This window comes from Trichechus manatus, unplaced genomic scaffold, assembly GCF_000243295.1.
Source record: "Trichechus manatus latirostris isolate Lorelei unplaced genomic scaffold, TriManLat1.0 scaffold00040, whole genome shotgun sequence".
Taxonomy (NCBI): Eukaryota; Metazoa; Chordata; class Mammalia; order Sirenia; family Trichechidae; genus Trichechus; species Trichechus manatus.
The window spans coordinates 16,121,947-16,133,273 of NW_004443976.1; the positions used below are offsets into that span (position 1 = coordinate 16,121,947).

Genomic DNA, 11,327 nt, shown 5'->3' on the forward strand with positions numbered 1-11,327 from the left:
GGCGGGCTGTGTGTTCTTTGTTATTTGCTCATCTGTGGGCACGATACTTTTCACCTCCTTCTCCAATGGGCAGGATCAGTCACTCAGGTATGGTACAGTAGGGCAGTTCCAGCTGAAGGAGAGTTGCTGGGATAGGTTTTTTGTGGCACGGACCAGGGCTGACAGTACGGACTGGGAATCAGTGCAGGGCAGGTTCCAGTAGGCCGTGCCTGTGCTGCTTTGGAGTGTGATGTTCAGTGCATGGTGCAGGTAGGCAGTAGGCAGGAAGGAGGGGGTAGATTGTGATGTGTGGAGCTAAGATGGGTATGGGAAAGATGAGAGAGAGGAGAGAGGAACAGGAGCCTAAAACATACATATAAACAAAAAAAGAGTGCTAAGCGAGCTTGCTATTGGAGTGGAGAAATGAGAGACTGAGAAATGGGGAAAAACAAAAATGAAAGAAAAAAAAAGAAAAAGGTGAAAAAAATGAATAAATCGAGAAACTGGAAATGAAGAAAGATGAAAAGGGAATAAGAAAGAGAAGAAAACTAAACAAAGAAATGAAAAAACAAACAAACAAAACCAAGAAAAAGAAAAAAAGACAAGAAAAAAGAAATGCCCCCAGGGATGTCCCTGTGTGTATGCACAGAGTAAGGGACTAGCTTCCAAGCCGGTACCAAGTGGTACTGCTTGGTTAGAAGGGTCTCCCAAGCCGAGAAAAGAAGAAAACATGCAAACAAATGAAAACAGAACAAATCAGAGCAAACAAGCAAAAAAGCCCCAGGGGTCCCACCAGCGTGGCAGCACGGGCCGGGAAGCAGTTTCACAATTGAGCAATGTTTTGCAGACCATCAGGAAGAAGCAAAGATGGCGCATGGAGCCAGGTATTTGAGAGAAAGGAGGGGGAGGTGGTGAGAGGTAAGGAAGAAATCTAAAGAAATGGAAAAAAGCAACACCAGCAGCCAACAAATGGCACTCAGGGCGCTGGCCAGTGCAGGCAGGTGGAATCCAAGCGGCACTGGGGGGAAGCTTGTACTTCCCGGCCAATAGACTGTGGCTGCAGGAAGCAGAGGAGGCTAAGTGGGGATGAAGAAGGGTGAGGAGTGGGAAAGCCTATATTGTGGGTTACCAGTTGTTCTGTCTCCTGCTGGAAGCTCCATGAAGCTGTTTTCTCCTACCTCCTGTTCACTGATCTACGATAGGAGTCCAAGATGGCGGATCCATGCTACGGTAGCTGATAGGGGACCTCTGTATGTATCTCTCCTTGCGCTCTGTTCTCGGTCAGTTTCTTATTCCATTCGGTGCTAGGCTGAGTTCTTTCTCTCTTCATTTGATGCTTAGGGTTTCAGGATTGACGTGTGACTCTGTTTGACTTAGTTTTTCTGATCTTCGCCACGGAGGGACGGTGTGGTGCTTCTGACTATAGAGCCATGTTGCTGGAAGTCTTGATGAAGTCTTTTGATGAGCATAAGTATTTAATTTTTAGAAGATCCTGGTAATCTAGCTTATCTTCTGGGGTTTGTCTGTTGTTGGTTAAATTTCTTTCTTTTTTTTTTTTAAGAAATTGGATCAAAAGAGTTTTGAAAATAAAGGGGTTAACAACAACAACAACAGCAAATTGTAGAGACAAGCTTTATAGCTGGGATGAGAATCCCAGCTTTAGGTTCAGGTGGAAATGTAGATATGGGGGTAGACTACTCCTAGGAAGTGTTCTCTCTAGCCAGGAGGAAACCCCCAGGCCCAGGTGGAACTTAATGTTACTCCAAGCAAGTGCTTCAGGTATATGGTCCCGGGCATTGATCTACTGACCAAGCATACTAGCCAGGGGTTGGTTGACAAGATCCCTTCAAGGCCTTTGCCTTTGCTGTTCTGTTTACTTGGAGCACGTGTCCCCTAGATATTGTTATGGCTCACTTCCTTATTGCACTCAGGTCCTTCCTCACATGTCACCTTGAGAGGACTTCCATGATCACCCCCAACAACCTATCTCTCTCCCTCGCCTTACCCTGCTGTACATTTCTTTATAGCACCTACATCACCGGGCATGATGTATTTGCTTGTTTATAGTCTGTCTCCCTTCCTACAATATAAGCTTCAAGAGGGCAGGGACTTTTTCTTGTTCACTGCTGTATCCTCAAGGCCTAGAACCAGTGCCTAAAACATTCGATTAAATATGTCATGTATGCATGAATGAATGGATGTATGTTTCATGGCCTAGAACTAAGGGCAGGGATTAAGTCTTTTTCTTTGGTTCTTAATGAGCAGATTTATAAGAAAATGTAACAGTCTTGGCTCCCAAATCTTGAAACAGTTGTATGTGGTGCTATGTCTTAGTCATCTAGTGCTGCTATAACAGAAATACCACAAGTGGGTGGCTTTACCAAAGAGGAGTTTATTCTCTCGCAGTCTAGTAGGCTAGAGTCCAAATTCAGGACGCCAGATCCAGGGGAAGGCTTTTTCTTCCTGTTGGCTCTGGAGAAAGGTCCTTGTGATGCATCAGTCTTCCCTTGTTCTGGGAGCATCTCACTGCAGGAACCTCAGGTCCAAAGGACATGCTCTGCTCCTGGCACTGCTTTCTTGGCGGTATGAGGTCCCCATGTCTCTCCACTCACTTCTCTCTTTTATATCTCAAAAGAGACTAGCCCAAGACACTATCCAATCTTGTAGATCTCATCAATATAAATGCTGCCAATCCATCTTATTGTATCATAGTGATAGGATTTACAACACACAGGGAAATCACATCAGATAACAAAATGGTAGACAATCACACAGTACTGGGAATCATGGCCTATCCAAGTTGACACACATTTTTGGGGGACACAACTCAATCCATGACATGCTGTCAACTATCAGCTTGATACACATACTGAAATATATTAGAGGAAGATTTTACCATGGAAAAATCAAGAAGAACACATAAAAAAACCAAGCAGAAATACTAAGTTTGAGAAATACAACAGTCGGAATAAAGGACATAATAGATGGGATTAATAACAGAAAGGATAGAACCTCAGAACAAATAAGAGAATGAAAGACCAGATTGAGGAAATCTTTTGGAAGAAGGAAGGAACCAAGAAGTAGAAAAATACAAAAGAAAAGCTAAGAGATATTGAGAATACAAATAGAAGCGCTAACATCTAAATAATAGGAGACCCAGAAAGGGAAAAATAAAAGTGGAGAAGAGGAAATATTTGAAGAAATAATGGAGAATTATTTTCCATAATTGAAAGAATAAGATAGAACACTCCAGACTTTCTGAAAGGGCCCACAGAATGCCAAAGAAGAGAGATGAGGAAAAACCCACTGCTAGATATAGTGAAATTTGAAGGATTTCAGAGACAAAAAGAAAATTCTAAAAGCTTACAGAGTAAAAGATCAGATTCTATATAAAGGAATAAGCAGATTGACATTAGTTTTTTTTTTTTTGTGACAACAACCCTCTATGTAAGAAGGCAATGGGATACTATTTTGATTATCTATTGCTGCATAGGAGCCCTAGTGGCAGAGTGGTTAAGAGCTACGGCTGCTAACCAAAAGGATAGCAGTATGAATCCATCAGCCACTCCTTGGAAACTCTATCGGGCAGTTCTGCTCTGTCCTGTAGGGTTGGTATGAGTCAGAATTGACTTGATAGCAGTGGATTTTTTTTTTTTAATTGCTGCATAACTACCTCCAAACTTAGTGCTTAAAACAACTATTGTTCTTGTGATTTCATGGGTCAGGAATTGGGCAGGGCTCAGCTGAGTGATTCTTCTGTTCTGCAGGGAGTTGACAAGTTGCTCGGTAGTTATCTGGTCTGGTCTAGATGGTCCAAGATGGCTTCACTCAATTCCTGGTGCCTTGGTGGGAAAGGCTGGACTCAACGAGGAGCAGTTGGCCAGAGCTCTACGTGTGGCTTCTCCATGTAGCCTCTCCAGCATGGTGGTCTCAAGGTAGTTGGACTTTTACATGATGGCTATTTCCTCCAGAGTGAGCGTGGGTGGGAGCTGTAAGGTTTCTTATGACCTAGCCTTGGGAGTCCTAGGATGACACTTCCACCACATTCTGTTGTCCAAGCAAGTCACTAAGGTCAGCACCAATTCAAGGAAAGAGGATTTAGACTCCACCTCTTTTTTTTTTTAATTGTGATTTAGATGAAAGTTTACAGAGCAAATTAGTTTCTCATTAAACAGTTAATGCACAAATTGTTTTTTGACATTGATTGCCAACCCCGTGATGTGTCAACATTCTCCCCGTCTCCACCCCAGTTTCCCTGTTTCCATTCATACAGTTTTCCTGTCCCTTCCTGCCTTCTCGTTTTGCTTTTGGGTGGGTGTGCCCATTAATCTAGTATACATGATTGAACTATGAAGCATGTCCCTCATGCATAGTATTGTTGGCCCCATAGACCTGTTAATCTTTGGCTGGAGGGTGAACCTCAGGAGTGAGTTCAGTACTGAGTTAAAAGGTGTCCGGGGGCCATACTCTCGGGGTTTCTCCAGTCTCTGTCAGACAGCAAGCCTGGTCTTTTGTGTGTGTGTGTGTATGTGTGAATTTGAATTTTGTTCTACATTTTTCTCCCATACTGTCTGGGGTCCTCTGTTGTGATCCCTGCCAGAGCAGTCAGTGGTGGTAACCGGGCACCATCTAGTTGTTCTGGGCTCAGTCTGGTGGGGGTTGTGGTAGTTGTGGTCCATTAGTCCTTTGGACTAATCTTACCCTTGTGTCTGTGGTCTTTTTCATTCTCCTTTGCTCCAGCTGGGATGGGACCAGTAGTTGTATCTTAGATGGCTGCTTGCTGGCTTTTAGGACCCTAGTTAATACTCACCACAGCTGGATGTAGAACATTTTCTTTACAGACTATGTTATGCCAATTGAGCTAGATTTCCCTGAGACCATAGTCCCCAGCCCTCAGCCCAGTAGCTCTGTCTCTCAGGGTGTTTGGATGTGTCTGTGAAGCTTCTATGACTTTGCCCTGGTCAAGTTGTGCTGACTTCCCCAGTATTGTGTCTTACTCTTCACCAAATTACCATTTATCTACTATTTAGTTAGTGTTTTTCCCTCCCACTCCTCACCCCTCCCATTTAACCATCAAAGATTGTTTCTTTCTGTGTGGAAACATTTTCATGTGTTTTTATAATAGTGGTCTCATGCAGTATTTGTCCTTTTGTGACTGACATATTTTACTCAGCATAATGCCCTCCAGATTCATCCATGTTGTGAGATGTTTTGCAGATTCATCATTGTTCTTTATCATTGCGTACTATTCCATTGTGTGTATGTTTAGCCATTCATCTGTTGATGAGCACTTAGGTTGCTTCCATCCTTTTGCTATTGTGAATAGTGCTGCAGTGAACATGGGTGTGCATGTGTCTGTTTGTGTGACGGCTCTTATTTCTCTAGGATGTATTCCTAGGAGTGGGATTGCTGGATCATATGGTATTTCTAGCTTTTTAAGGAAGTGCCATATTATTTTCCAGAATGGTTGTACTGTTTTGCATTCCCACCAGCAGCGCATAAGAGTTCCAATCTTCCCACAACCTCTCCACCATTTGTTATTTTCTGTTTTTTTGATTAGTGCCAGTAATGTTGGGGTGAGATGGTATCTCACTGTAGTTTTGATTTGTATTTCTCTAATGGCTAGTGATCTTGAGCATTTTCTCATGTGTCTGTTAGCTGCCTGAATAGACTCTACCTCTTAACAGGAGGAGTAGCAAAGAATTTGCAGCAATTTTAAATCTGTCACAAATTGTATTTTTAAGTATTGAAGATAAGGAAATTAGAACTTAGAATATGATAATTGATCAAGCTGTCATTCAAATATCAGTACATGATAAAAATATTCTGAGGCATATAAGCCTTCGGAAGCTTTGTCACAAAGACCTACACTGGAAACAGTTTGGATGAAGCATTTAAATGAGAGCAGAGGAAAATCCAGATGTTTTGAGAGATATATGAATAGGTAGTCAAATTCTTTAGTAAATTTTGATATCTAAAAATCAATTAGCTATGACCAAAGAAAAAGGGAAAATGTATCACAATGATCAAAGTTAAAAGCATAGATGATATCATCATGAGGAGGGTTGGAAGGACGGAGACTACAGAACTTGAGAGTGTGCTAAACCTATGTTATTTCCAGAGAGGAGATATATCAACTGCTGTGGATCAAATTGTGACCCCCACAAAATCTGTATTGAAGTCCTGGCCTCTATACCTGTGGATGTGATCCTGTTTGGAAATAGAGTTTTCTTTGTTATGTTAGTTAGGCCATACCTGAGCAGGGTGGGTCCTAAACCTAATCACTCCTGAGTTATAAAAGGAGCAGAATAGACACAGAGACATATGCAGGGGGAAGAGTAAGATAAATGATGGAGACAGATGCATCTATAAGCCCAGGAATGCCAAGGATTGCTGGCAGCCACTAGAAGCTGAAATTGATAAGGAAGGACCTTCCCCCAGAGCCATACCCTGAATTTTGAGTTCTGGTCTCTTGAACTGTGAAAAAATGGGTTTCTGTTCTTTAAAGCTACTCACTTGTGGTGTTTCTGTTACAGCTGCACTAGGTAACTAAGACATCAACTTAAACAAAATGAATACAAAGAAACATAGAAGAAGTGGGGCAAATGGAGGGAGTGACTTGCCCAGGGTCACACAGCTGTAATATGGCAGAGCCACGTACTAAACCCAGGTGCTCTGATACCAGAATTCATGTGTGTGAGCAGAGCGTTATCATAGGGTGATACTGTGTGTGTTGTAAGCTCATCAGCAGAGTAGTCTCAGGACATGCTGGTGCCTGGTCAGTTATTATGTCCTTTGTTGCTGGGGATCTCCTTTGTTACAGGCTGTGAATGGACAGAGGGAGAGGCCACCCCTGTGTTCGAGCCCAGAGTCGTGAGCCACCTGGTCACATGGCAGGATGGCCGGTGTAGCAGCGAGTTCCTGGCTTCTCTGCCCCAGCCTGAGTCCCATCTCAGCGTGGCCACTGGGTTTGGCTGTTCAACCATCTTCTGGCTTTTGAAAAATAGGTACAGACACCTGTTCTTTGACTTGGATGCTGGATTTCCCAGGGAAGGTGAGTGGGCAGGAGGCTGTATCTCCACCTGCTGGACGGAGCCTCAGGGAGTGAGGTCTGGCATAGGGCATGGTCACAAGACCTGATCTTGGTCTAGAACTGCTTCATTTCCCAAAGGGCCTTCTATGGATTATCAATTCTAACCCAGAGGGGGAAGAAAGAGAGGGCAAGGGATTTGCCAAATGTCCTGTGGTGAGTTCATGGTGGGGTCAGGGCTCAGGGCTGCTGAGAACGGCCGATGTCCTGCTTTCCCAGGCATGGCATGTCCTCCCGTAAGTCCCCTCCCCTAGCGCTGCTCCTGCCAGATCCTCACCCCAGGAGCTCCAGCTGTACTTGAGCCACTGGCCACAGCATGTGGAATTCTGGCTGCTACCTGGCTGATGCCACGTCTAGTCCCCACTGCCCACAGCAAGGTGCAGCAAATGCTTTTGAGACAATAATAGACCACAATGAATTGTTTTTGGTGTGAAAAACAGCCCAGAATTCCTAAAATCCTATGATGTGGCCGGCACCATCCAGGACTATGTGGTTGCCACGTTGTGTGGCTTGCCAAGACCCCTGATGTCGGACCAGAACGCTGCTAGCTGGGGATACTTCAACACCCAGAGCCAGAGCTGGAACTTGGAGACGTGAGTTTACCCTCAGCAGGTGGGCTCCAGGCAGAAGGGTATCTGCAGAGTGTGAACTGCAGCGGGGGGTTCCCATTTGGGAAGGGCAAAAAAAACCCAAACCCATTGCTATCGAGTCAATTCCAACTCACAGCGACCCATGTGTTACAGGATAGAATTGATCCATAGGGTTTTCTTGGCTGTAATCTTTATGGAAGCAGATTGCCAGGCCTTTCTTCTGCGGTGCTGCTGGGTGGGTTCAAACCACCAACCTTTAGATTAGCAGTTGAGCACCACCCAGGGATTCCAGAGGATTGCTAGAAGCTAGGAATCAGGTCCAGGGCCCCCCAGCTTGTTTCAGTCACTCACGTGGGCCCGGATGTAAGAGAAAGTGTGGCATGGGGGCTCTGCCCACTGCACCACGCTGTCCTGCTCCTCCTCCACTGTAGCCCAGACCTGGGGCGGGCTCCCCAGTTCTCTGTGACCCCAGGCTCCACCTGTAGATTTCAAAGGACTACTGTCACTTTCTAACACATTGTCAAATAAGGTTAAGAAATAGAAGTAGTAGGCTTGAGGGACTGTTTCTAAGTTCTTTTTGAACAATCGTTTTGCCTTTTCAGGTACAGAAGTCCAGTGCCCTATAACTTTACTTCCATCAGGGCTCAAATTCTGAATTCTGAAAAAAAAAAAAAAAAAAAAAAAAAAGCAGCTGGTAGTTCAGGTAAAGGACTTTCTAGCATGTTCTGTAAAATTGACCACCCTGTATTCACTAACCCTGAGTGATGAATGCGTTTGATATTCAGGAGGCTGATGGCTCTGAATTTGGTTTGGACTTGGCTAAACAACTATAGCTTTGTACTCAAACCCCAGTGGCCTCCATTTGTAGAGAGTTTGTGTTCCCTTCAAACACAGGAGGCTGGTATTTTGATGATACCTGGCTCTTATCTAATCCACCCTGGTGTCTACTACTTACGCTAGTTGTTTTGGCCCCCAAAAGGTGAGTCCCAAGCTTTTGAAAGCCAGTGTTCACTATTTTAAAAGTCCAAGCCTATGGCTCATGGTTTTAAAAACTCTCAAAGAGGCTGTCTGAGAAAGCACTGGGTTCTGTCCCCCTTTCTTGTGCGTGTGTCCTATAGCTCTTTCCATGCTGAGTTTCCTGGAAACAACAGAGATCCAAACGCCAGGTAAATACAGGTGTCTGCTTCCGTCTTACAGACTGAAGGCCTCAGGCTTTCCCGTCCACCTGCTCCCGGACATCGCAGAGCCTGGCAGTGTGGCAGGCAGGACTTCCCATGCGTGGTTTGAAATCCCGAAGGGGACAGAGGTGGGAGTGGCGCTGGGTGATTTACAGGCTTCCGTCTATTCCTGCATGGCGCAAAGGACAGATGCAGGTGAGTGTCTTGGGCAGCAGCTCTGTGCTCAGGTCTGAGGGACAGTGTCAGCACCTGATGGCAATTAGCATTCTGTAAGGTGGCAAACATCCTCATCCCTGCAGATGAAACCCTCTGCTTAGGGAGCTTATGGTCCAGCAGGGCAGGTTTTCTCCCTGGACAAGGACAAATGTTCCAAAACCTGTGCCCACCACCTTGTAGGGCCAGGGAGGAAAATGCTCTCTGCAGTTGGCTGGTTTCTGTTTAACTCCACAACCGAGAAACTAGATGAGCAGATTAGGGCTTTTATTGTTGTGCATTTGTCAATAAAAGATATCAGGTCTGATTGGAAGTGCAGGATCTTTTCTGTATTCAGGAAAAGAGATATCACAGTGAGGTGGCAGTGGCAGTCTAGGGCAGGGGTTGGCAAACTTTTGTGAAGGGCCAGAGAGTAAATATTTTGGGCTCTGTGGACCAAATGGCCTCTGTTGCAGTGCCTTAACTCTGCTCTTGGAGGGCGAAAGCGGCCACAGACAGTACGTAAACAAATTAGCGTGACTGTGTTCCAGTAACGCTTTGTGGATACCATGAAGTAAATGTTGGGCTCTTCTTTCTTCCAGCCCCCAGGAGGTGGGAAAACTGAAGGCTGACTTCAGTTAGTTTGGCTTCCAGCGGGCTGAGAAGGCTGGCTTTTTTGGCCAAGTCTCAAGAGAAAGGGAGGAGAAGTTAGCGCTAGAGCAATCCACAGGCTCTGTCCCAGAACTTGTGGGGAAAATCATCCTCTCTGTGCTGGGCTGAGGAGCTTTCCCTGCTGGTGGGGCGGGTGGGGGGGAGGAGGTTAAGAAGAATGCCTTGGAAATGTCCCTGGGAAGTGAGAAGGAGATGGTACTTGCTGCAGATGAATGAAGCCTCCCCAGTGAATAAAACACTGGCTGTGAGGTTTTATTCTCTGTATTAGTTATCTATTGCTGTGTAATAAATTGCCCCAATACTCAGCAGCTTAAATACAAGCATTTATTATATCGCATAGTTTCTGAGCGTTAGGGCTCTGGGAGTGGCTGGATGGTTCTGGCTCACTCAGGGTCTCTCAGGAGTTTGTAGTCAGGCTGTTGGCTGGGGCTGCAGTCATCTGAAGGCTTGACTTGGCTGGAGGATCTGCTTATAAGCTCACTCATATGGCTATTGGCAGGAGGCCTCTCGGTTCCTTGCCATGTGGGCCTCTCCATAGTGATACTAATGACATGGCAGCTGCCTTTCCCTGGAGCAAGTGATCTGAGAGAAAGTGACAAAGACAGAAACTGCAGTGCGTTTTTATGACCTAGTCTCTGAAGTCACCTACTGCCCCTTCTGTTTTATTCTATTCATTGTAAGCAAGTCACTAAGTCCAGCCCATGCTCAAGGAGAGGGGAGTTAGGCTCTACCTCTTGGAAGGAAGCATATTAAAGAATTTGTGGACCTATTTTTTAAAGCCACCACACTCTCCCACTGCCCTGTTGTGACTTGTGACATTCAGCTTAGCTTGCCAGGCCTGACTTCTGCTTTCTTTGGACCCCTAGTTCTCAATATCAGCACCTCAGTTCAGCTGGCAGCCTCCATGCCTTCAGGATTCCAGCCGGTGCAGACTCCAGACCCCTTGGCTCCAGTCGCCTACTTCCCGTACTTTGACAGGACCTACCTGGGGGTGGCAGCATCCCTCAATGGGGGCAATGTGTTGGCCACATTTGTCCACATGCTGATTCAGTGGATGGCAGATCTAGGTAAGGTGGATCCCACACAGTGAGTTATTCTCTGATTGTTCCTTCTCTGGAGCCCTGGTGGCGCAGTGGTTAAGAGCTTGGCTGCTAACCAAAAGGTCGGCAGTTTGAATCCACCAGCCCCTCCTTGGAAACCTTATGGGGCACTTCTACTCTGTCCTATAGGGTCACTGTGAGTCAGAATGGACTTGATGGCAATGAGTTTGGTATGGTTTTTGTCCTTTTCTCTGTGGGAGTGTCTTAATATGCTGGTGGACCTTCCAGATTCTCATCTCTGCCCCAGCCAGGTCCCAGTGTGTTCTTCCCTAAGGATCTAGCCTTGCAGCCTCTTTTCCTTTCATCTTCTGATCTACCATCAGCGGCTCTCTTTTTTGGGGGATACCTTTTCCCCTAACCTTGACTGTGGACTCGTAACAGTTTCCCCAGCTCTCCCCTGCCCACTGCCTTGCTTTCTCTGTCTGTAAGCCTCTGCGGCCCTTGCACTTAAGGGTTTTCCTTCTGATGACTGCAGATAAAATGACCAAACACGGATGGGTGAAAAGACCCTGATATTTTACAATGT

General features: G+C 45.6%; 1 protein-coding gene across 1 annotated transcript in view; it reads left to right on the forward strand.

Moving 5' to 3' along the window:
* SHPK (sedoheptulokinase) overlaps positions 1-11,327 on the forward strand; it is a 25,991-nt gene that overhangs the window by 10,485 nt on the left and 4,179 nt on the right. Inside the window, exons 3-6 of the mRNA XM_004376133.2 lie at positions 6,803-6,986; positions 7,510-7,662; positions 8,857-9,032; positions 10,568-10,768. Coding sequence (XP_004376190.2) covers positions 6,803-6,986; positions 7,510-7,662; positions 8,857-9,032; positions 10,568-10,768 — 714 coding nt within the window. The remainder of the gene's footprint in view (positions 1-6,802; positions 6,987-7,509; positions 7,663-8,856; positions 9,033-10,567; positions 10,769-11,327) is intronic.